This window comes from Euprymna scolopes, chromosome 19 (genome assembly GCF_053919585.1).
Source record: "Euprymna scolopes isolate OS-2025 chromosome 19, ASM5391958v1, whole genome shotgun sequence".
NCBI classification, from domain to species: domain Eukaryota; kingdom Metazoa; phylum Mollusca; class Cephalopoda; order Sepiida; family Sepiolidae; genus Euprymna; species Euprymna scolopes.
The window spans coordinates 116,853,579-116,881,376 of record NC_136500.1 but is presented as its reverse complement, the minus strand read 5'-3'; the positions used below and the strand labels follow the sequence as shown (position 1 = coordinate 116,881,376).

General features: G+C 35.0%; 1 protein-coding gene across 1 annotated transcript in view; it reads right to left on the bottom strand.

The window, feature by feature from the left end:
• LOC145240304 (uncharacterized) overlaps window positions 1-27,798 on the bottom strand; it is a 243,164-nt gene that overhangs the window by 88,160 nt on the left and 127,206 nt on the right. The window contains exons 13-15 of the mRNA XM_080103886.1: window positions 19,016-19,317; window positions 14,162-14,174; window positions 764-1,060 (exon numbers count right to left, since the gene is read on the bottom strand). Coding sequence (XP_079960012.1) covers window positions 764-1,060; window positions 14,162-14,174; window positions 19,016-19,317 — 612 coding nt within the window. The remainder of the gene's footprint in view (window positions 1-763; window positions 1,061-14,161; window positions 14,175-19,015; window positions 19,318-27,798) is intronic.

Genomic DNA, 27,798 nt, shown 5'->3' with positions numbered 1-27,798 from the left:
TATTTTTAAATAATATAACGTTTAAATTTGTCCAAATGGTTACGAAACAATTGTAGCACATAGGAAAATACACCATATGATATTCTTATTTTATATTTTGTTGTTTTGCAAAAATATACGAACGATCGATTAAGAAAACCGATAATCATGAAACTTAATTGAGTTAATTAATATTGACTTTGACTTTATTGGTATGTGAACATTATCGATATTTAATATATAAAAATCTTTTGGTAAAAATATTAATAATATATATATATATATATATATATATATATATATATATATATATATATATATATATATATATATATATATATATAAAGAGAGAGAGAGAGAGAGAAAGAGAGAGCGAGAGAGAGAGTGACCCCCAAAAAAACAAAAGCTAAATGGAGGCCATCTAAAACATATGCTGTAGAACGGAGAAAAAAAAAAGGCCAAAGACCCTAGTGTTTTGATGTGATGTTTTGAATATAATAAACTAGTTATGACCAAAGTTTCATTTCATTCGGACAAAACACTATGAAACGGTCCTAATTAGAGTTGGGACCGGTTTTTTTTTTTTTTTTTTTTTTTTTTTTTGTCACCCTATATATATATATATATATATATAATCATGAAAATAAGAAAAGTAATCCAAATGCTAAGGTTGTAGTTTTAACCATTCCCCACTCACCACAAATATATCAACTATACAAATGACTTTCTTGTTTCTTTAATTATACAAAAATACCACAATTTGTAAAACTTGTTCGATGCTTACTTGTCGTGTTTTGCCTTTATGTCGTCATATTTGTCGCCGTACTTTTCCCGTCGTTTTATTTCGCGTTCGGCTTTTCGGGCTGCCTTTTGCCTTAGATATTTGATTCGTTCCTCGTCCGCCATGTTCTCCACGTCCACATCGTCAGAATCAGAAGACTCGTCACTAAAGTCAACCTCATCATCGCGTCCGCGTGAACGGTGGTCCCGACGGCGGCGGCGATCTCTTCCATCTTGGTTTGTCTTGTTGGCTTTCACTCGCTTCTTGCCACCTTTGCCATCGGAAATTGTCGTGTAGTGACTAACAAATAAACAAATGACAAAACAGAACGTTTGCAATGAGATTAAATAAATGCAAGTAAGATGAACAAAAGACAAAATAAATGTTTGCAATTCAGTTCAATAAATACAAACTAAATGAATTAATAACAAAATGGTATGCAAAAATGTTTTGAGCAATTTTTAAAATTTTGCTGATAAAAAATACAGGAAGGTTTGAGTACTTCTGCAGTGAACGATCTGTTTTCCCGTGATGTTGCATCGGCATATTCCGGCATCTTACGTAATCCGTCGGAATATTCGAGCTGATCAAATTTTAAAACTAAAAAATAGAAAACCTCATGATTGAACACATACAGGGGCCCGACAATATTTTTCGGACACTTTGAAAAAAGTACTTCAAAGTGGTTACTAGTGGCAAAAACTTTTGAAATTCTAAGTACGTAGTTGAGGAGTGAAAATCCACTACTAGTGTAATCATTTTTTTAGTTTGTCTTTGATCATTTTACTTTTTGGTGATTTTTGCGAAAACTTGCGCGACACTATTTTTCGGACATGACAAAAACTCCTATTTTATTAAGATCTATGTTCATGTATATATCAACTATACATTATATGCAAATTCTCTGCTTGTACACTTAGCTGGCATCATTAGAATCAATTATCTGTTCTATTCTACTGGCAAAACAATTAAGTTTAATGAGGTAAAATGCATTCAAGAGAAGTCGTTTGTTTAGCACGGAAGAAGCGGGAAGATGGCCTCAGCATCAGAAGGATCGCCATTGATTTGAAGCTGTCAAAATCAACGGTCGAATACATGCTGAAGACAAACTCCGAGCGGAAAATAAGAGAGGACGGGAAAGATCAATTGGCAAGAGGACTGAAAGGAGAATGAAGAGGTCTGTGACACGGCTTTTGACATTTGGAGAAAATATTACAGCAAGCAAAGTGAAGGAGAAATGTGAATTGTATGTAAACGTCCGAACAGTACAAAGAACGCTGCATAGGATTGATTTGAAGTATGCAAAGTCTAAGAAAAAAATTATGCTAACAATGAAACACAAAGGAGCAAGACTGGTGAGTGCTAAAAGGTGGTTAACAAAGCATGTTGATTTTAAGAATGTTATATTTACTGATGAGAAGCGTTTCAAGTTTGATGGGCCCAATAGATGGTGTACTTGGTCGAGAAGGGTTGAACAAACGACAGATGGGAGGAGGGGGAATTATGGTTTGGGGTATGATCTTTGCTAATGGAAAAATATGATTGGAGTGGCTGAAAGGACGACAGAACAATGAAAGATAATGTTCTGGACGAGAAAGCCTTACCAAGGATAAGAAGAGAGATGGGGAATGATTTCGTTCTACAGCAAGACAATTGCAGCATCCATGTGTCAAAACTCATGAAAGAATGGATGGCTAAGGTGAATATGACTACTTTAGAATGCTCTACAAAAAGCCCAGATCTAAATTTAATAGAAGATTTTTGGGAAATGCTTGCGCAACTTGTCTATGATGGACCTGAAATAACAAAAGAGGCTCAACTATGGGAACGAATACTAGATGCCAAAAAAAACAACTAATAGAAACACGTAGAGATGTTATTGCGCATTTGTTTGATCATTATGAAGAAAGATTGATAAAAGTTATTGAGAAGAAAGGTGATATTGCAGACTATTAACAGTTTTTCAACGATTTCCGAAAAATAATGTCGCGTGTGTTTTGTAAAAAATGATGAAAATTAAATATTTTCCTTATCTAATCGGTTTTCTTCCAATTTTATTACAGGTATTGTCTTTATATGGGTTGTGGGGTACAATTCACCCCTATTTGAGTACTAAGTAGAATCAACCAGTCCTATGAATACCACTGGTTTCAGAGACTAAATGGAGACATTCATACCATGTTTAACCGCATGCTACGAACACGTTCCTCTCATACCACTTTAGTGGCTCCTGTATTCTTTATGATAAAGACATATTAAATTTTATACACTTTACATTACTTGTGGTTTCTTTCATTTTTAACCCCTAGCCACGGGTCTACAACAAGATGTTTATGCTATTCTATTGAAGGAATTTCGTCACTCTATGGTACTCGGAAAGTCGAATACTAAAGTGCCCGAAAAATATTGTTGAGCCCTTGTACATCATATAGCAATGCGAATGATGAAAATATAGAAATGCAATAAATATCGACATTCATGAATAAATATTTTTTTAATATGTAGCAACAAATGAAAGAATTTTAAGTAATGAATGCCATTGTTTTAATGATTTTAAGAAGTACGAAAAAACATTTTTATGACAATTTTTTTTTGTTAAAATTAGAGGGTAGGATTTTTTTAAGGATTTTCGATTGCCTGCCAGTAATGAAGTATTCTTTGCAAATGTATCGTATGAAAGTTTTCCAGTCGGTTACGGTGTGTTCCGAACTGATGAGACACATTAGCTGTAAATTTCAAACAGATGCAATATTGTGGGATCACATGTATTTCCAATTAATTTCAATTCCTGGCAAAACGAAAGAACTTTTTTCTAGTGACTGTAGGTTAATCTGCTAACTCGCTAGGTTCATCGAGACGGATTTTACTAAAATAGTTCATCTTTAATGATTTATATTTCTTCCCTTTTATATCTTTTACTAATTTATTAAATGTTTGCTGCATTCGCTGCACATTTCGCCATATTCCGGCAGTTTACGTAAATTCAAGCTGCCAGAACATGCGGAGGCAAGATTCACTGAAAAACGGGTCCTCAAGGCATAAGTACCTAATGTGTATTTTTATAACAGGTTAAATTTAATTGCCATTGATTATTTATGAAATTCAATTGCCATTTGTAATTTATAAAATTTAATTTCCGAAATGTAATTATTTTTAATTTATGAAATTTTTATAGATGGCTTACGAAATTTGATTGCTATTTATGATTTATGAAATTGAATTTTCATATATAATTTATGAAATTAAAATTTTACAAATGATTTATGAAGTAGACTTTTCATATATGATTAATAATTGCCATACACAATTTATAAAACTTAATTGCCATTTGTGATTTAATTTTTATAGATGATTTATGAAATTTAATGGAAAATGTTTGGGAAATGCTTGCGCAACTTGTCTATGATGGACCTGAAATAACGAAAGAGGCTCAACTATGGGAACGAATACTAGATGCCAAAAAAACAACCAATAGAAACACGTAGAGATATTATTGTGCATCTGTTTGATCATTTTACTTTTTGGTGATTTTTACGAAACGGCACTATTTTTCGGACATGACAAATGATTTATGAAATTTAATTGAAATTTACGATTTATTAAATTATTATTTTCATAAACAATTTTGGAAATGTAACTGCGTTTTTGATTCATGAAATTTAATTTTACCCAAAATTTATGAAATTTGATTGTAATTTCTGACTCATGAAATTACAATATATGATTTACAAATTTAATTTTACCCAAAATTTATGAAATTTGATTGTAATTTCTGACTCATGAAATTACAATATATGATTTACAAAATTAATTTTACCCAAAATTTATGAAATTTGATTGTAATTTCTGACTCATGAATATATGATTTACAAAATTAATTTTTATGTATGTTTTATGAAATTTGAGTTATAAAATTAGATTTTCATATTGTATTAACTAAATTAAAGTTTTATAAATGATTTATTAAATTAATATTAAATATAAATATATTTTATATGATTTATAAAATTTAATTTCATAGATGATGTATGAAATGTAATTGCAATTTACGATTTATTAAAGTTATTTTCATATGATTTTAAAAAATGCAATTGATATTTTAATTTACGAAATTTAATTTTTAGAGTTGATTTATGAAATTTGATGGTAATTTATGATTTATGAACTTAAATTCTGAAATTTAATTTTCATTTACGATTTATGAAATTTCATGTTCATATATCATTCATGAAATGTTATTGTTATTTAAAAATTAATCTAATATATATATTAGATTATATATATATATTAGGTTATAGTTATATGTTTAACTATTATATATATATATTATAGTTATATGTTTAACTATTATATATATATATATATTATAGTTATATATTTAACTATTATATATATATATATTATAGTTATATATTTAACTATTATATATATATATTATAGTTATATATTTAACTATTATATATATATATATATATATATATATATATATATATATATATATATATAAAGACAGAGAGAGAGAGATTATATATCTACATTAATATATATATATTTATATTAGACTAGCGAGGGGTACCCGGCGTTGCCCGGGTGCTTATAGGAGTGTGTGGTGTTAAATAAAAAAGAAGCCGGGGGGTAGCATCGAAGCCGAACCCCTGAGGCGAAGTTTGAAAATAAAATCGGCCAGCCAGAAGTGAAAGATGTTTGAAAGTCGTCGAGCGTTACGACGACGACGATGACGATGGCGATGTAAGCATTGTTATAAGCGAAGTAAGAAAAGAAAACAACGTTTTAATTAAGCGGGGAGGTGGGTAAAACACAAAAAAAATAACGTAAGGCAAACGAGCGAACGTTACGTGAAAAATGGCTTAAATAATACAGGGTTCAATATTTAAATTTAAAAAATCGAAAAAAAAAACATCTCACACCACGATTCGAACCCAAAACGTTTAGATAATGAACCAAGCCCTTAACAACCTGCGCTAAAGCGGCGCATATAAAGTCTGTTCGGTTTTTCAACTATTTAAAGTAAATCAGGTCATGACGTCATCTGACGCATGCGTTGTTGACCCTCCCCCCTGTCGAATCTGTCTAGACATCTCTCTCACTCTCACTCACTCACTCACTCACTCACTCTCTCTCTCTCTCTCACACACACACACACACACACACACACACACTTCGTCTGCCTTACTCTAAAGACTGAAAAATGGCGTCTGGCTGTTTTTTTTTTTTTTAACTTCGATCGTTAATATTTTTTGTAAGCGTATTTTTTTTTACTTCATTTTTTTTTACTTTATTTTTCGTTTAACTATCGTATCTACCTATTTTGAATGTGGTAATAACTTTGGTAACGTTGCCATAGCGTAGAAGTTCATAGTTTAGCTTTAATTAATTTTTTTTTACCGATAACAACATTTTTAAATTGTAAATTCCGACGGCCATTAGAGGTTGCTGACGTCAAGATCACGTGACATGACTCAGCGGGTTTTAAATACAAGTTGACCCAAAATAAACGGCCGCGTGTATACTTTATGTATAAGAGTTGGCGGCCGTATTTTTTGGGGCAGTTGTAAATCGATTTAAAAATATGTAATGTTTAACATTAAAATGTCACTTTTTGCCCCCCCCCTGCAGAAAATCGATCAGTTGACGCACTTCTGATGGTCATATTTTTCGATATTTGTCGTCCGGAAGGTGGGGCTTTCATATGAGACCAAGTTTGTGAATTTTTGTTGTGTCTGTCGAAAGTTTTTAGCAGACACACAAACATAAATACATACATACATGCAAACACGCACACACACATACATTTTCGCTTTTATATATATAGACTAGCAGGGGTACCCGGCGTTGCCCGGGTGTTTGTAGGTGTGTGTGGTGTTAAGTAAAAAAACCGTGGGGGGTAGGATGGAACCCGAAGCCCTGAGGCGAAGTTTGAAAATAAAATCGGAATGAGTTAGTGAAAGATGTTTGAAAGTCGTCGAGCGTTACGACGACGATGTAAGCGTTGTTATGAGCGAAGTAAGAAAAGAAAACAACGTTTTAATTTAACGGGGGGGGTAATCAAACAAAAAACACAAAAAAATCTAACGTAAGGCAAACGAACATGTGAAAAATGGCTTAAATAAGCCTGTTTCGATATTAAAATTTAAACAATCGGTGGATACCCGGGTGTCGCTAAGAATAAGCGAAGTAAAAAAAAACAAGAAAAAATCAGGAAAACGAACGTTACATGAAAAATGGCTTAAATAATAAGGGTTCAATATTTAACTTTAAAAATCGAAAAAAAAACAAAACATCTCACACCACGATCAGAACCCAAAACGTTTAGATAATGAACAAACAGGCTAACCAACTGCGCTAAAGCGACGGAGATGAAATGTGTTTGGTTTTTCAACTATTTAAAGTAAATCAGGTCATGACGTCATCTGACGCATGCGTAGAATCGGGCATCGTTACGAGAAACCCGTTTTTGTTGACCATCACTGTGGAAAATTGTCGATTTCGGGGTGAAAAAGTTAACGTTTTTGGCCATTTTTCGATATTTTTCAAGCGAAGGATGGGGCGTCGATATGATACCGAGTTTGTGAATTTTCGTCGTGTGTGTGGAAAGTTTTTAGCAGACACACAAACATACACACATACACACAAACACACACACACATACATTTTCGCTTTTATATATATAGATTAATTTTTTTTAATAACAACAAAGTAACATATATATGTATGCACCATTTAATCGATTTGTTGCACATTGTTGCACGTCAGAGCGTCGGAAAATGAATTAACATGTGATTCGTATTTTCCACATACGTAATTAAATATTTATTATTAAAGACTTATAAACACACAGGTATATATATATATATATATATATATATATATATATATATATATATATATATATATATATATATATATACACACAGGGTGACCCAAAAAAACGGGCCCTACTTTAATTAGACCTTGTTTCTTAGTGTTTTGTCCGAGTGAAATGAAACTTTGGTCATAAATAGCTTATTATATTCAAAACATCACATCAAAACACTAGGGTCTTTGGCCGTTTTTTCTCCGTTGACTGTAAAATGCTCAGAAAAATAATTGAATGTCCTGGTTTTTTTTGGGGGGGCACCCTGTATATATATATATATATATATATATATATATATATATATATATATATATATATATATATATATGTAATTCTTGGTTCGTTCAAAGTTTATACAACCATATTTCTAAATTACCAATTTAATTTAAATTTTCAGAACATCTATCTGTAAAGTAAATGAATGCTTTCATGTTATTAAAATAATTTTACATTGCGAATTATAAAAATATTAATCAAAATATAAATATTTTTGGAAGTCGTTTCTGCGAGACTTGCCTGGTTTTATTTCTGGTAACTTCCGTTTCAACTACTCTCGAATTACAAGATAAGTAAAAAAAAACTTACTCATGCAGAGAGTGATCCGTGCTGAAATAATAACGTTATTATTTAAAAAGCTATTCTTAACATGGGGAAGGGAGGGTGTTTTGTACCTATTCTGTACTTTAACCTTACAATTAAATAAAAACATATCATAAAACTTTAATTAAACGTGGAAATACGATTTTTAAAAATAGCGCGGATCACTCTCTGCATTAGCAAAAAAAAAAATCCCATATTTTAAAAATTTAAATTCATTTATGTACTTACCAATTTTTGAATTTTAAATTCCTTTATTTATGTTAAGGCTTTTCACTCATGAAACATTACGTTTTAATTGTTTAGTTTCTTTTCATGGCATTGCTTACATAAAAAAGTTTGTTTTAACTTTTTCTAAACTGTTTCATTTTTACGACATGCCTCAACATATTATAAACACCCTAACCTCCCCATGTTAAAAAAACACGCCCTTCCTTAAACCTCGAAAGCCGTTCTTAACATGGGGAAGTTAGGGTGTTTATAATATGCTGGGGCGAGTCGTAAAATTAACGAAGTTGCTATCTATTATTTATTGTAAAAATTGCTTGAAATTTATTTATTTGACAAAAAAATTACATTTTTGGTACTCCTTGGGCGTTGAGTTCCATGGCGACCAGCAGAAAAAACATAATAGTCGCTCCCTTAGTCCCCCACCCCACCCCGCACATAACATCTTTTATTTACTGACGTTGCCGCAACTAAACGATTATTTGTCACATTTACAAACATTTATTTATTTATTTTGAAAAAAAGTTTTACTTTTTATGAATATTAAAAGAAAAATGGGTACTCATGCAGAGAGTGATCCATGTTGAAATAATAACGTTATTATTTTAAAAGCCATTCCTAACATGGGGAAGGGAGGGTGGTTTGTACCTATTCTGTACTTTAACCTTGCAATTGAATAATAAAAAAAACATATCATAAAACTTTAATTAAACGTGGAAATACGATTTAAAAAATAGCGCGGATCACTCTCTGCATTAGCACCGAAAAATGTTACTAAACATTTATTAATAATTTCTCACTTTTACAAACATTTGATTTTAAATTTCTTTTTAAATGACGACTTTTATCGATTTTTTTTTTTTTAATAGTATTTGCGGATGGGTATGTTGACAACAAATATCAGTTAAATTTTGTAAATATCCCCCCCAATGGTGTTTATTCCGAAATCCGTTTTTAACATGGAGAGGTTGAGGGTGTTTATTCTGAAAGCCGTTCTTAACATTTGTGGAGGTGGACCTAATGTAAAAAAATAAATAAATAAATTTAAAAAAAAAACTAAATCATTTACTGATAACTTCTCACTTTTACAAATATTTTTTAATTTACATGTGCGGATGAACAAATTGTTGAATAGTGCGAAAACAAAACATTTTTGTAATAAACTTCGGGATAATTTTTTGGGTAAATATTTACATTTAGGTCCACCCCCACAATTTTCTTTTTTAAATGACGACTTTTATTGATAAATAAATTTACTTCTTCGCAACTTTCATTGATAAATAAATCTACTTCTCTGCCACGGGCACTGAACCCCCTCTTTTTTTTTAATAGTATTTTCGGGTGGGTATGCTGACAACAAATATCAGTTAAATTTTGCAAATAGTTCCCCCCTCCAAAAGTGGTGTTTATTCCGGAAGCTGTTCTTAAGATGAGGAGGTTGGGGGTGATTATAAGGTGGACCTAATCTAAAAAAAAAAAAAAAGTTTTTTATGCGCACATAAGCAACTATTTTTTTATTAACTTTTTTGTTTACTTTCTTTATTTAAAAATTAGTAAATTTCAATGAATAGAATGATAAATCATTTATCATTTATATGTGTTTTTGGTTTTGTGAAACTTTTTTTTTCATTACAACAATAATGAACCAATTTAAATCTTCCGGCATGCGTTTAAGGGTTATGAAATTATCAATAAATCGTTTAGTTACTAAGCCAACGTCAGTAAATAAAAAAAATATTACGTGTGCATGCATTAGCCTTGACTGGGGGGGGTCTAAGGGAGCGACCATTAAATAATTATGCTGGTCGCCATGGAACTCAATGCCCAAGGAGTACCTAAAGTGGCACTTATGCACTTATGTTATCGTGCTATTTTTTAAAATAGTATTTTCATGTTATATTCAAATTTTACAATATCTTTTTCTTTTATTAATTTGTTAAGTGAAAGTACAGATAACGCGGTCGGTTTCAATGTGAGGAAAATCTAGCCTACCCCCCCCCCAAAAAAAGGGATACTCTGGATAATAACAAAACATTAAAATTGCCTCAGTCTCGAAAGATTTCTTCTCTACTGAACGAGGAAAAAAACGGTGAAGTGTAGTTCACCTTCTGTGTCTCTCCCCTCTCTCTTCCTCTCTTAATATCTTTCTCTATCCATCTCCCCCTTTCCCTCTCTCAATCTATCTTTCTCTCTATATCACCCTCTCCATCTCTCTTTGAGCCCCTTTCTCTCTCTCTAACTCCCTCTATCTCTCTCCTTTCCTCTGTTTCATCCCTCTCTGTTTCTAACTCTCCCCCTCTCTCTGTTTATCTATCAATCCCTTTATCTCTCTATCTCCTTCTCTTTCTCTATTTTCCTCTCACTTTCTCTTTTCTGTCTATATATCTTCCTCTCTATCTGTCCATCTCTAATCCCTCATCCTATTTTAGTCTCCTAAATTAATTACAGTGAATAAGGCATTGTCAAAACATGGATAAATCCTATTTTAGTCACCTAATTTACTGACTGTGAGAATAGAAGTTATTTGGAAATTACTGCTACATTGAACAGCACCAGAAGTAACTGGTAAAACCTTTCTAATTAAATTGATTTTGGTAGCCATTTGGTAACAAAATGACATAGCCTTATCTCTTGCTGCATGAGGAATACCTGCGACCTTGCTGCCAAGTAGAAGAATTATTTATTCTACTTTAAAACATTCAATTTTTCAAAAATCTCATGTTCGACATCTCCAAAACATCCAATATGGGGAAAAATATTGCAGAAATGCAAACTTATTGTTTAGGATGAATGCACAATGGTACGCAAAAAATCACTTGAGGCTCTTGGTCGATCCTTGCAAGATTTGCGTGGCAATGTCAGACCATTTGGGAATGCAGTAATATTGCTTGCAGGAGATTTCAGACAAATGTTACCTGTTATTCTTCAATCAACACCAGCAGATGAAATAAATGCTTGCCTCAAATACTCTACTTTTTTGTTCCATGTGAAGACATTAAACTTAACTCAAAATATGCATGTCCAGTTGCAGACTGTTCGATCCGCACAAAAACTTTTGCATCACTTGTGGGAAATTGGGTACGAAAAAGTGCCAGCTGATCAGAGTTATATATATATATATATATATATATATATATATATATATATATATATATATATATATATTACAAAGGAGTCGCCGCTTATCGAGGATAAGGGTTAATGGGTATAGATAAGTAGTAGAAATTGAATTGGATTACTGAAGTTGTTTGCGTTGGACTTCAAGACAATCAAATCGTAGTCAGTTAGAAAGCAGGCAAACGGAAGAGAGTTCGACAGGCGTGCATTTCTAAGAAAGAAGCTTTGTTCATGGAATCTACGTTTAGGTTTAGGCACAGATAAAGAGTTTGGGAAATTATTGATAGTGGTTTTGGCTAGACGAGTGTTTTTTTGTGAAAGTTTGACGAGAGGGGAGCATAGACTGAAGCTCAGACTAGCAGTTGTTACGAAAATAACGATAAAGGAAAGAAATGCACGCAAGATCTCTTCTTTGGGAAAGAGGTTGCAGGGAAGAGAAAAGGGCATCCCCCACTAAGCCACAAAGTTTATTTTGATCTCTGTTAAGGCAGGATAAGCTGCTTCTAATAGCTTCATCCCAGATATGGCAAGAGTATTTCATCATTGGATGTACCTGGTTTTTATATAGCTAGAGAATTGCATCAGGAGTGAGATATCTACTGGAGTGGTAGAAGGATCCTACCATTTTTCCAGCGGCCTGTGCAACGAATTTGATGTACGTGTTCCATTTTAGATCAGGAGTAAAGTTCAATCCCAGAAGCTTGTCAAAACATGCAACCTCTATAAGACGAGAGCTATTCATTTCGATTGATGCCAGATGAGGATAAGAGCGGTGATGATGTAAAGATAGCAGCTTGGTTTTAGATGCATTAAAAGTAACCAGCCACCAGAGTAAGAGAGAACTTTTTCATTTACGGCCTTTGATGTGTTGCCATAGATGGTAGTGTCGTCAGCATAAATGCCAACGAATGATCTTAGGATGTTATTTGGAAAATCATTGCTGTAGCTAAATATGGACCCCTGAAGAACTCTAGCATTAATACTGTGAGCTTCTGATTCCTAATCATCAACTACTACTCTTATGAATCTATTCCACAGAAATTATTTAATAATTGAGAAAACATTTCCAGCTATACCATAGCAGGATAAAAGGCCTTTGGTATGTCAAGAGCAATTGCCCTAGAAAGGAAGCCTCCGTCAAGAGATTCACTAATTCTATGAGATATTATCGACAACACATCTGCTGTAGATCTAGCAGAATGGAAACCATATTGCATATCACTAAGATTATTTTTGCTGCGGTGGTTGACTACTTTTCTAATTAATGTAGATTCCATCAACTTATTCATGACGCACAAGAGACTAATTGGTCTGTACTGAGAGGAAGATACCCGATCACCAGAAATTATTACAATTAATTTTAATACCTAAAGACACTAGTGTTCCATCCTTTCGGGAATCATCAGTGCAGGGTGACACGATTACTATCGGTCGGGGGATTAGGACCTAACCACGAAGACATCTCTCGATTAGCAAGGAACAAAACTCACGTCTAATCTTAACCGCGAGAAAAATAGTTGAAATTTTAACATTTTTTTATATATATATTTCTCATTCCATGGAATTTCCATGGATACTGTTGCTGCTGTTGCTAATAATAATAATAATAATAATAATAATAATAACAACAATAATAATAACAATAATAATAATAATAATAACAATAATAATAACAACAACAATAATAATAATAATAACAATAATAATAACAATAATAATAACAATAATAATAATAACAACAGCAACAATAATAATAATAACAATACTAATAATAACAATTTGCTGCCCCAGCTGACTACAGGGTGAGTATGAAAGAAAAGGAGAAACGAAGCAAATACACAGAACTAGCCAGAGAGTTAAAAGGGATTTGGATGATGAAGAAAATCAAAATAGTACCGATAATAGTAGGAGCACTAGGAACAATCCCGAAAAACCTGGGAAAAAAGAATGGCAGAAATTGGAATCAGAGGAATAACTGCAAAAATACAACGCCTAACGATAGGGAAAACGACTGAAATATTAAGGAAACCCCTTGAATGCGGAGAATAATACAAGAAGACAATATAACGAAGAAGCATTGCAGGGAATGAAGAACACCGAAGCTGCAGATCTACATGTTCTACACCCCACCCCCATCATGCATCTCTCCATTGTTTCACCACCGCCCCCCCCCCCAAAAAAAAGTGATACCAAAGAGCCGAGAAGGGTCAAGGAGGAGGGAAAGACCGAGGAGGGAGCACTGGCCAGACCTCCGCTGGACAAGTGCGAAGAAAACTGGTATATTGGGGAGGCTTAGTGCCACTCAAATTCCAGTATAAACCAATGGCCACTGCCAGCGAGAAATCAATAGTAAGAGGCTGTTGCGATGATGCAAATTTATTTGCAAATGCTATCGAAGGAGGAGGAGAGAGCTGGACGTCTGGGGAGACTTGTTGTCACTCAGTTTCCAGAGAACACCACAGGTCTCCAATCAGATCGTTTGCTGACTTGTGTGAAAGCTCCATGTGAGCCGATAATAATAATAATAATAATAATAATAATAATAATAATAATAATAATAATAATATATGAAACCTACTCACCTTAGGCTGGAATCTGAAACAGATTAAAATATGAGAAATTTAAGATGAAATTCTATTGATAAAAAACTCGAAAGAAACAAGATTTCAAAATCATAGACAAAGTTTTGAGAATATGTATAACGAATTACATTATTATAGGGACTATTAAATTAAATTATTAAATAAACGTACTAAACGATGGATATGGTTAATACCAATAACTTGGTTTGGTTTGGTAGTTTGATTTGACGACAAATTAATCGTTCTGTAACGTAAAAGTTCTTTATATATTCAAATACTAGCTGAAGTACTTGGCGTTGCCAGGTTGTACATGATATACTTGAATATCTTGTCCTCGTACATTATAATAAACTAGATGTGCGCGAGCCTTTTCTAGTCTCACACAAAAATACGCGTTCACACCTCAAGCTATATTACTTGTCATATACATACGCGCACACAAACATACGCGCGCACATACACACACGTACATATATTCACGTTCGCGTATATACACTCACATTCACGTGTACACACACACACACACACGCTAACGTACACACCTGTACTCACATACGCGCACACGTACGCACACATGGACAACGTCACTCCCCCTTTGAAAGAAATCCACACATGCGCAAAAGACCACCGGAAACAACTATAAAAGCAAGAGAAATAAGCAGCTTCTTTCTTTTCGGGCCAGCTTCCGAGCTGAACGGTTCGACGGACCAGCTGCCTCCCTTTCGGGAGGCGCGCGCCCGTGCACCTCACGCCACTTGCTACTATGTGGGGCAAAGAGCTAACAAACAGTACGTACACTTTATACACTTTCTATCTCCCTATTCTGGATTGACTTTCTCTCTCTCTGTCTACAACTTGTACCTGAGAACAACTATGACTGCTAACATGGCGCACAGCTTAACTGATGCAATCCTCTCTCTTTCTCTTTCTACGTGCCGGACGGCCATTTCTCGTTCCACTACATTATTCACTTCTTTTCCCACGCGCGAACAAACGATAGTGACCCGAACGTGAGATGAACACACATTTCCTTTTCTTTCTATACTACCAATCTCGCAACAAACGATGGTTACACCCGCGCGGACATGAACACGTGTTATACCTTAAACATTCATTCTTCAACAGTAAATAAACGACACGTTTATCTTATCCAGCAATTGAGTTTTTGTTTCCTTCATTCCATTCGTTTCATTATTTTCTTTTGTAGCGAGTTAGGGTATTTATATCCTGGTCCGCAACAGATGAAACAAAACATAAATTTATACATGTTTTTTTTTTCTTTTGTTATGAAAATCATATTCACGGCAATTAACTGAAAGCGAAGTATTGTTTTAAAAATAATAGGCAACAGAACTGAGAATTTGACCTCTGTCATTCAAGATTTCTTTAAAAGTATGAACTGTATTCGTTTTCGGTTGGGATGGATTTCATTCATTAATGCATTACAATTAATTTTGATCTTTGTTACGAAAACTGTAAAATGTGAAAAAAGGACTTTTACTCAAAATCTACTGATTATTTATAATTTATTAGTTACGAAAAATTCTATTTGCTACGAAAAAAAAACGTCTATTTTGTGTTATAATTGTCTAAAAATTATTTGAATTCAGTTAATGTTTCGGGAAAATTTTCTAAAATCAACAAAATAGAACCACGAACACACATGCGAAAATTTGTTAGGAAATTTTTATCAGAGAAATAAATTTTGTATTTTCATAATGTCACGTGTAAGAAAGGTTTACCAGAAAAATTAAAAGTAATAAAAATGCACGCATTCGGAAAACTTTGCAGTTTTTGTTATTAATATTTATTTATCTTCTTTTTCTTTTTACATAAGTATAACCACTTATCAAGGCGAGGATAAGGGTTAACAGTGTACAGTAGTCAATTGGACATATAATAATCGGTAGTAATAGAAATTCGGTAAATTTGTTAACAAGTGGAACGGCTCATCAAAAACTTGCTTACGTTGGACTTGAAGACAACCATATTGTAGTCAGCCGGAAAGCAGGAAAACGGAAGACAATTCAACAGGGGTGCAGTTCTAAGAAAGAAGCTTTATTCATGGAATCTACGTTTAGGCACAGATAAAGAGTGGGGGAATGTACATATATATCTTTCTTCTATAATATAAAGCTGAATGTATGTGTGTATGTGTGTGTCTGGTCACGACTAGGCAACCTCCGTGGCCTTCGGGCCAAGATCAAAGTGTAGTATCTACGGGTGAAGATCAGATGTGATAGAAGAAGGCTGCATCGTGCGGCATTTGACAGAAGATGGATACATGTGGCAAGTCTGTGTGTACGAAGAGGAGCCAAATTTGAATACGTGTTCCCCGCCTAGGTGTGGAACGCGCAGTTCTGTAAAGTAAAATTAAACAAGTAGCCTCTCAGCTAGCTGAGTGTGTGTTCCATCCCTCCCCGATTAGGAAGCCTCCAAGATCCCCATCCCCTCTTACCTGCAATTTTTGTTTTCACCCCTTCCTCTAAATTTTACCCATCTTGGAGAAAAAGAAATACAAACTAACCTCCATCCCTTACCCACAAAAATTTTCTTTTCTCCATTCACTCCCATCTAGAGGGCATCCCCACCTAGAGACTGACCCGCAGAAGCGAGGTTCCTTTTACAAACCTAGTGGAACGGGCAGTCTATCAACTAAACGGGGTTAGGAGGGTCCTACTAATCACCTTTTGTTTTTTCTTCCCCCCGCCCTCGACAAAAATGAATTATTGTACCATTTTATTGTTATCTTTTTTGTTTTTACACGTCAATAAAAAATGTTTTAAAAATTGGGAGTTACTAGGACGTCCCCCAATATGAAAGGGTGAATGCGGTATTATGGTGAAAGAAGATACTAGCTGGGAGAAACTTTTGACTTTGTTTAGTTCTGGAGTGACAAGGATGACCAACGACCCCCAAAATCCCCCCTTTTGAGTTGGCCATGTGCCTAAGTTTTTTGTTCATCGTTGATTTTGACTGTATTTTTTAACATGAATAAAAGATTTAATATCTCAAAGTGTAGTATCTGTTCCGGCAGATACTGCAAGCTATGACTAGCTAGGACTAGCTATGACTAGCAAAGACCAGATGTGGGGGCAACCCCACATGCCTGACCTTTAACCAGCTCCCATTTCCCACCTCTCGGGAGCTAGTCCCCTTTTTCCCTTCCCCCTCCCTTCACTCCTCACATTAAAAATCGGCCTTGTGCCTAATTTGCTCGGTGGGGGAGCAAATAAATACCATCTGTTCCGGCAGATGCTGCAAGCAAAGACCAGATGTGGGGGCAACCCCACATGCCTGACCATTAACCCGCTCCCATTTCCCACCTCTCGGGAGCTGGTCCCCTTTTTCCCTTCCCCCTCCCTTCACTCCTCACATTAAAAATCGGCCTTGTGCCTAATTTGCTCGGTGGGGGAGCAAATAAATACCATCTGTTCCGGCAAATACTGCAAGCAAAACCATATGTGGGGGCCGACCCCACATATAAGACCTTGGTCAATGTAGGGGCAACCCTTCATACCAATTGTCACTATCCAGCTCCCCTACTCCCCGGGGATTTGGTCCCCATTTCCCCTTCACTCCTCACATTAAAAATCAGCCTTGTGCCTAATTTGCTCGGTGGGGGGAGCAAATAAATACCTGGTCACCAATCGGCTCCTATATGGTTGACTGTTTTAAAAAACTGATTACATATAATGATACAAGATGTATCGAGACACAGGAATGGGTATGGTTGATCTGGCAAAACGGTGGTTCATTAAAATTGTGGGGTCTGCGTTCGAGCCTGGTCCACAAAGTATGGAAACAAAAAATTTAAAAATTAAAAAAAAACGTTTACAAGTGTTTTTGATATAGAATACTTTGATAAGTATGTTTTAACTTAAATAGGGATGGTATAATAAAATTGTGGGGTGTGCGTTCGCGCCTGGCCTCCATAGAATGGAAACAGGCACAAACTTTAATAAAGACTTTTCATATCTATCTGCGTCAGTATACTTTGATAATTATTTTTCAGTTTGAAGAAATATGGTATAATAAAATTATGGAGTGTTCGTTCGCGCTTGACCTCTATAGAATGGGAATATGTCACAAAGTTTAACAAGGTTTTTTTTAATATAGATTCGCAGAATATTGTGATAAGTGTTTCAATGTGAACAGGTATGGTATAATAAATTATGGGGTTTATCTATTTTATTTTTACTTTCATCATATTTTGCTTTGGTTTTGATACCTCCAAATTCGAATCTATCTCTTTACAACCCTTCCTTTTCATAACCTATCATACTTTCATAAATCAGAGTCCATTTTTTGTAGGCTGTTTTTGAACCCAGTCAACGACGGGTACTTTTGCTAGTATATATATATATATATATATATATATATATATATATATATATATATAAAGCAGTAGCGTTCGTGTGTGTGTGTGTGTGTGTGTGTGTGTGTGTGTGTGTGTGTGTGTGTGTGTGTGTGTGTGTGTGTGTGTGTGTGACTCCCAGCCAAGTCATATGGATATATTTTTTTATTTGTGAAATCGCAACTTTATAATATATAAAAATCGATACGCAATCTGCAAGAATTAAAATATCATATTTAAGCGTGCTTTACGACCGGGCTTTACCGGGCTTTCGTGCTAGCTTAGATAAATACTTTTGCAGTTTTAACAAAAAAAGCTGCAATAATATGGGAGGATCTCCATTTACACTCCAACATCAATATATTACGTATGACTGAGTCCCCTGTAGAATTTCACCAAGTCCCGCTAGTAGTAGTAGTAGTAGTAGTAGTAGTAGTAGTAGTAGTTGTTGTTGTTGTTGTTGTTGTTGTTGTTGTTTTATTATTTTTATTTTTTACCTGAGCTGCAGTGATCTTCAACTTCCCCATGTCCAATGACATTACCCTGCTTGTCTCTCACTCGCCTCTTTCGGCGAGTGTGCCGGGTGCCACCTGTGCTGACTTCGCTGAAGTAACTGTGTTCGCTGTCGCTGCCATGTCGCATCTGACGCCTTCTCCGCCTTTCCTTGTCTCGCCTTTGTCGAAGGCGACCTCCCTCCAGGCCACTATCATCGCTGTGGTACGAGTCAGAAGAACTGTAGGTACCATCGCCGCGCCGTCGGCGCCTTTTCACGTGCCGAGTTCCACCGTCGCTTTCTTCGCTACAAAAATAAATAAATAAAATAAAATAAAATAAGACTACTGTTCTCATCTTGAGTGTGATTTAATAAACTAGACAAAAATACTGTTAGAAATTCGCTCATTTCGGTGGTTTTTTAATAGTATTTTGTCTAGTTTATTATTTATAACACCTTTTCCCAAACTTACCGTGTTAAAGAGAGAGTCGGGCGCCATTTTGAATTTTCCAATACATCGGTAAACACTGCATGTTCTTCGAGCTGAATAAACATGTTGCATTGAATAAAAACACAAAAAATATATCCAGTTTGGTAGAAAAGTAACTTATCTTGCCTTTGATTACATTTATTTGTTATATATTTGTTTTTTGGCAACTTTTTCGAATCTATGTGTACAGTAATACAACCCCCAATTTTCTAATATTGATTCAAGGGAAATTAAAATACACTGCTCTAGACAAGGATTGAACTCACTACCTTTAGATTATAATACTTTACGTTAATATGTTTCCCCTTCTCCCACCGTCTATCATATTCACCCTTTATTATCAATATGTCTATGACAAGAGAATATTTTTTCGTTATTTTGACTCTGGAGTATATATCAGTTAATATCTTATATGTTTTTAGATAGAGTGATGTGGTTCTCGGTTGATTAACTGTGTCTAACTGTGTCGGATATATACTCGAGAGTCAAAACAACGATAAGAATATTGTCTTGTCATAGACCTAGTTATCACTTATCAAATATTGCAATCATGCTCAGCAATGATAGAACGAATGGAGAGACTGACCAGAGCACAGAAATACACATACGAGGTGCCTTCAATAAGTTTCCAGACTCTTTTGTACAGGCATTTTATAATTAATAATCCAATACTAATGATTACTACAATACTATCTCATTGATTACTGTACCTGCAATAAACCTTATCCCTGAGTGGCCTCCGGGCCTTGATAAGTGGTGACCAAAATGTAAAAAAAAAAAAATTATCTCTTGAAAATTCACTATGTTATTGCTATAGACTGACCAAATTTTATGATTTCAAGTTCAAATGAACAGCTACAGAAGGAATTGGAATACACTCTACTAAAGCCTGATCGTCACAGCTGGTGAATTTCAAAAATGCAATCTGAACACGAAGACACTTTAGAAGAATGATATGCGATAAAATTCTGTTTTAAACTTGAAAAAATGCCACATAAACGTATGAAAAGCTTCGGATTGCTTTTTTTGACCATTTTGTATGAATCGAGCATCAGTTTTTGAGTGGCATGAGAGATTCAAGGAAGACAGGGAGTCTGTGAGGGATGATGTGAGATGAGGGAGGAGTAAGGAAGTCAGAACATCAGAGTTGAGTGGCCAAATAAAGAATTCCATGGAAAAGGACCATCGTGTCTGCCGCTTGCCTGTTTCCCTCCTGACTTCAACTTGGATGTCTTCAAGTCAAACATAAACAAATTCCTGATGAACCGCCCCTTACTTTATCAAATCTCCAATACTAATTATTACTATGATACTATCCCATTGATTACTGCACACACAATAACCCTTCTCCCCGAGTGGCTTCTGGGCCTTGATAAGTGGTGACCTCCATGTAAAAAAAAAAATAGAGACAATAAGTGCACAGTTTGATGTCAGTGTAAGAACTGTACGCACAATTATTCGCGAAGAACTGAAGATGTGGAAGATTTGCGCAAAGTTTGTCCCAAGTGTGATCAGAGAAGATCGGAAAGAACGATCAGACTATAGTCCAGATTTCGCTGCGACTATTGGTTATTCCCTAAGCTCAAGGAAAACCTTAGAGGCTGTCGTTATGAGACAATTGAGGAAATGAAAGCGGCAGAGACGTAGATAGAGACAGCAATGTATAAGAATATTTTCTTCTCAGGTGTTTTGGGAGATCATGCGACTGTTATTCGAAAAGGCATCTGACATGATAAGCTTGACGGTTTGTGAAGGTCGTGCTGATCTAATAACCTTGAAAGACAAGCCAGAAATCGGGAGGACTTCGTTCTGAATTTCTCTACATTTGCAGGACAATTTTTTTTTTTATTAATTTTTTTTTATTATTATTCCGAGACGGGATAGCGCATTTCTCTAACGTTTGCCAGAATAACCCAAAGCGAGATTACCCGGATATCAGTCCAAGGGAGATAACTATGATAATTCTGGATCGAGCATGACTATTGATATTAGTTCGTCAAAAGTCCCCGTTTCATCCCTCTCCATCTGTATCACGTAAAAACTACAACATTAAAAATTACTGCTTCTCATATACAGAATTAGTTGTCCTGGCGTTACGCGATGTTTTATATATCTATAATACAAAGCTGAACGTCCGGGTGTGTGTCTTGTCACGAACAGGCTCCTATATGGTTGACTATTATGGAAAACTGATCACATATAATGATAGAAGATGTATCGAGACACAGGAATGGGTATGTTTGATCTGGCATAATGATGATTCATTAAAATTGTGGGGTCTGCGTACGCGCCTGGTCCACAAAGTATGGAAACAAAAAAATTATATAAAAAAAGTTTACAAGTGTTTTTGATATAGACATACATAATAATACTTTGATAAGTATGTTTTAACTTAAATAGGAATGGTATAATAAACTTGTGGGGTGTGCGTTCGCGCCTGGCTTCTATAGAATGGAAATAGGCACAAACTTTAATAAAAACTTTTCATATCTATCTGCGTAAGTATACTTTGATAATTATTTTTCAGTTTGAAGAAATATGGTATAATAAAATTATGGGGTGTTCGTTCGCGCCTGACCTTCATAGAATGTAAATATGTCACAAAGTTTAACAAGGTTTTTTAATATAGATCCACAGAATATTGTTTTTTAATATAGATCCACAGAATATTGTGATAAGTGTTTCAGTGTGAACAGGTATGGTATAATAAATTATGGGGTTTATCTATTTTATTTTTACTTTCATCATATTTTGCTTTGGTTTTGATACCCCCAAATTCGAAGCTATCTCTTTACAACTCTCCCTTTTCATAACCTATCATACTTTCATAAATCAGAGTCCATTTTCTGTAGGCTGTTTTTGAACCCAGTCAACGACGGGTACTTTTCCTAGTATATATATATATATATATATATATATATATATATATATATATATATATATATATATATATATATACTAGCAGTTCAGCCCGCAGCCCGGCTTCGCTCGGACCTATATACTGTGCATAACTTTATGTGCATTTATAATATATATATATATATATATATATATATATTAAAACGTTTGACTCATCTAAAATTTCAAGTATTTAGATCCAAAATTGGCGGAGGAGTTTAGTAGAGTCTGCAAAGGTCAACTCTGTAAACTTTGACCTCTTGCCAGCCAAAATTTAGTCTAAAAACTGATTAAAAAGCTTGCTGCGTATCTGAATACCCTCTATGTAAAATTTCAAATGTTTAGACCCAAATTGGCTGAATAGTTTGCTAGAGACCGCAAAGGTCAAATCTTTTGAACTTTGACCCCTTGGCAGCCAAATTTTCGGCCAAAAAACGATTTAAAAAAACTTGCCCAATGTCTAAATAAACTTTATTTTAAAAGTTTAGACCAAAAATTTGGTAGAGACCGCAGAGGTCATTTTTTTTTTTTAACTTTGACCCCAATTTTGAACTTTTAACATTTATTGTTTTGGCTCAAATCAAATTAAATTTTTTTATTCATATCCCAGTAACCTATATCTAAATTTTCTAGTGTAGACCCAAAAGTAGAGGAAGAGCTTGTTAGAGTTCACAAAGGTTAAATCGTTGAATTTTGACCCCCTGAAAGCCAATTTATGTCCGAAAAGCAATTAACAATTTTCCCAAGTCTCAATATCCCTTATATCAAATCTCGAGTCCGTAGACTAAAAATTGAGAGAGTTGTTTGGTAGGGAAATGTACACACAGACACAGGCAGACAATTTCACTTATATATATATATATATATATATATATATATATATATATATATATATATATATATATATATAAGTGAAAGTGTGTGTGTGTGTGTGTCTGTCTGTCTGCCTCTGTGTCTCTGTCTGTCTGTGTACATTTTCCTACGCAATATCTGTCAATTTTTCGAAATTTGATATACAGGGTAGTGAGATTTGGGAAAATCGATGTGATTGGTTTTCAGCGAGTACTTCGGCTATTATGTCTTCTTATATCATTATATGTGGATGCATGAAATAATTATTATATAGACAAGTGACATTGCCGCTTTGTATATGAAATAGTTGCTACCAAACTCCTGTCAATTTTTAGCCAAAAATTGACATTTCAACGATTTGAACTTTGAGAACTCTATCAAACTCCTCCGCTAATTTTGGCTATAAACAATTGAAATTTTAGATATAGGTTCCTTGGACATGGATCTAACTTAATAGCTTGATTCGAGCCCAAAACAATAAATGTTAAGGGGTCATAATAGGAATCAAAGTTTAAAATAAAATTTGATCTCTGCGATCTCTACCAAATTACTCAGACAATTTCTGGTCTAAATATTTGAAATTTTACATAAAGAGTATTCAGAGATAGGGCAAGCTTTTTAATCAGTTTGGATCGAAAATATATATAAATTATGTATGTATGTATGCATGTATGTATGTATGTATGTATGTATGTATGTATGTATGTATGCATGTATGTATGTATGTATGTATGTATGTATGCATGTATGTATGTATGTATGTATGTATGTTTGCATATCTGCCTAAAACTTTCGACAGAGGCGACAGATTTCCACAAGATCAGTATCGTTTTGAAGTTCGATCTTTCAGACGACGAATATTGAAAAATTGGCTAAAAACATTAATTTCTTCACCCTCAATTTGGCACTTTTCAACAGGGAGGGATCGCTTTTTTCGCCGATAATTTCGAAAGTTATCCCCTCTTTTCGATTGCCTAGACTTAATTTAAACTTCAGTCACCAGTTTGGCGGTGGTCGTAACAGCAAAGACGTCAGGGGTTTTCCCCATTCTTTTCCTCCTTCTCGGTACGGGTCCGATCCTGCCTTCCTACTACCACTTTTTTTTTTGCTCAATACACACCTCCAAACATCCCGGGAAACGCCGGGCACCCATACTAATATATATATATAGTCATCTACATACAGTACTGTTTCTTTGTATCATCAGTGTGGCTAGACTAGCACCTTTATCTAGCTGGGGATTGAACCTACAACCATCGCGTTGATAGTCGGCAGTTCTACCCATCGACTCATGGGATCGGTGCTCGCAAATGATCTCAACAAATGTCAATTTAAATAAACACTCGCCCCCGCTTTTACAGTGCTCAAACTGCTTGTTTATTTACAAACAAACCAACAGTGAGTCTCATAATAGTAATATACTAGTAATACACACACACACACACACACACGTATGTATGTATAGGTGTGTGTTATACTCGTATATTATTACTTGATTTGAACAAGCATTTTTTCTATCACGAATAGATTTTTTCGTTTCCATGCATTTTTTAAGGAAAAATACTCAATCCGGTTTAAAAATACTGTTGCTTTTTTTGTTATCCTCCTCTCCCCATACTAAGAATGGCGTTCTAAATAATACACCCAATTACGTTCCGCTAAGGAAGATGAAAACCCACGCAAGCTATGGCGACAATTCGAAAACCTTGCCAATAATATGTCATGTATGCATGTTTCTGAAAAATCGAAAGTAATTTTGAAGCATTTAAACTGGCGAATCGAAAGCTATACTTAAGAAAACCCCTTTATTCAATCAATAGCATGTCTTGTAAACGTCCCTTAAAAATTGTCGACAAGTTTTACGTCGAAGAAGAGGAAAGAAAGAAATGACAGGACAATATAATAGAAGTCATCGGTCTACTGGCCATTAAAAAGAACAAAAAAAAGTGTGTTTTTGTGTATGGGAAGGAATAATGACTGAACAGCGAAGAAGCCCGAAAATATCGAAAAGAAGAAGAAGACGAACGTGTCTCAAATGACTGCTTGATTGACGCCAGCTTATGTTTTTAACTGCTCGGAAAATACATTCGCTTAATCCGAGAAATGCAAGCAGACAGCCAATAGGATTGAACGGACTTGTCGAAGGGAGAATTCATTTTTTCCTGAATTGAAAACGAAGAGCGTAATGTCAAATGTATCTGGAGATAACCCAAATACGGAAGGTGAGGTCGTAAAATTTGAGGTAAATGCAAAGAATTTCCCGGTTACGAATGGGTGAGTGTGAGAAAATTTTGTGCTGCCTTGGTTGATTAAGACGTAGTTTGGATTATGATGCTCCTAGGAAATAATATAAGATTTTATTATAACAGATGCAAATATGTGCAAAATCTACAGAGGATATTGGCCAGCAGTCTGATTATAATGAATGTATATGTGGTATTTGTGTTTGCCAAGCTATAATGTTTTATTATGGGAATAATTGTTCCTATTCTAAAACTTTAAATTTGACACGTGAGACGTTATCCGAAATAGAAACCACTTCATTATTAAACGTCCATTTTTTATTGATTTGAACAGTCAGTTCACTTGCAATTAAGATAATGTTAACCTCACACCAGTGAATGGGACGGGACGCATAAAAAGCTGTCGAGAGGTGGCTCCAAAACAGTCATTATTCTCTCCTGATGAACTATTATTATCTGAAAACTGAACTATATTATCCCACAATAAAAAAACGGCCTACAATTAATTCACGAATGGAATAACTACAATAAGGTGACAAAACGATCCATATTTCTATTCTGAATATCCGACACTAACTGGAAGCTGAAGGGATATACTTCACATTTGAAAACAGTTGGTTGAATAAAACCCACTGAAAAGACAAATCATCAATCATTTTGTTTCTTTATTTCCATTTTAAATTCATATCGTCGGATTTTTTACCTTTTTATTATCATACACGAGTCGATGCCTCCGTTCAGTCTCGAAAGACAAAGGATACCCTCTGTAGGGGCAGCTGGGCGTGTAATTGTGAGGGTTGCGCAATCCTCAACCACACCTCTCCTGAACCGGTACTGTTTGAGTCCAGTGGCAAGGTTGAGTTCAGGACAACTGGAAACAATTCCGAGATGCGAGGAGAGCACATAAAGCACCTGGAAGTCCCAAATAGTCACCCATCTGATACTGACCAGGCTCATCGTTGCTTAACTACGGTGATCTGACGGAGCCGGTGTGATAAGTATGAAAATATATTAAAGGCAAGTCAAATACACAGAAACCTTCATGTTTGATTCCAAAGTTTCTATTTACAATGCCTCCCCACGGGACAGAGTTAGACACCAGGGTCGTTTTTTAATGTGGAGAAAAGGAACAAAAATAAAAATTGTCTCAGTCGTGAAGGATTTCTCCTCCACTGACAGAGAACAAGAAATTGAAGTGCAGCATCTGAAGAGAGATACTACACTTTGATCTTGTCCCGAAGGCCAAAGTTAATCATCACAATGCAACATTCTTCGGGAATAAAAAAAAAAGTATTTGTGTAGCTTACATGCCATGAATATATTTTCATACTACTACTACTACTACTACTACTACTACTACTACTGCTACTACTACTACTACTGTGCTCTACCCATAGGCACAATACATATTCATATGCTTTAATGGTATTTGCGAGTTAAATTCAATTGTACGATTTGTTTTGTTTATTAAATTGTTAAGTGAAAGTACAGGAAATTACAAAAATCACCTCTCCCTCCGTATGTGACGTGACCGTCCCAGGGGGCGATTGGACTCCCCACAGGGGGAGGTCAAGACTCCCGAAATGCTGGAGAAGCTGGGCAGATATGATTTCTTTTCATTCTTTAATTATCGTTGGTGTGCCCGAGCGACGGCAAAAGACCTTGCTGAGAGAAAGATTGGATTGTGATTTTCATTGTTATGAAAATCGTTAACAATATCATTTTTATTTATTTATTTATTTTTGTAAATTGTGCTCCGAAAATGGAATGACTCAGAGTTCGAGACTAAGGATGTTTATAGTTTGAGTACAATACCCGCGACCCAGAGATCGCGGGAGTGACCTTTTTAGGGCATTAGAGCGCTTGCAGAACCACAGGTGCACACAGGGAAGAGAGAACATCCCCTAGGAGGGGGTGACGTAACTTGATACGAATGGTCCAGGAAACGGCCCCGGTCTCGCCCCTTCCCTCGGTATATGAACGGGTCACAGAGTCGAAACCGGCAGTTGTGCTGAAGTTTGAAGAATCGGGCACAGTTGAAGAGTCGCCACACCCCTCTCGATACTGAGAGAAACTAACCTATTTTGACTCAGCGGAGTCTGTCAAAATCAACGTTGAACAACGGACAATTGTATATAACTATATATTTGTATATCTTATCTTGAATTTTATTAGTAGAATAGAGCACCGAGTTGTTTTTCTTTTTCTTTTGTGTGCATGAAATTGCTTTCCTTCTAGCACGACAGATCGACGAAACGGCGGCATATCAACCCGATCGCAAAATTAAGACCAGCAATTCGATTG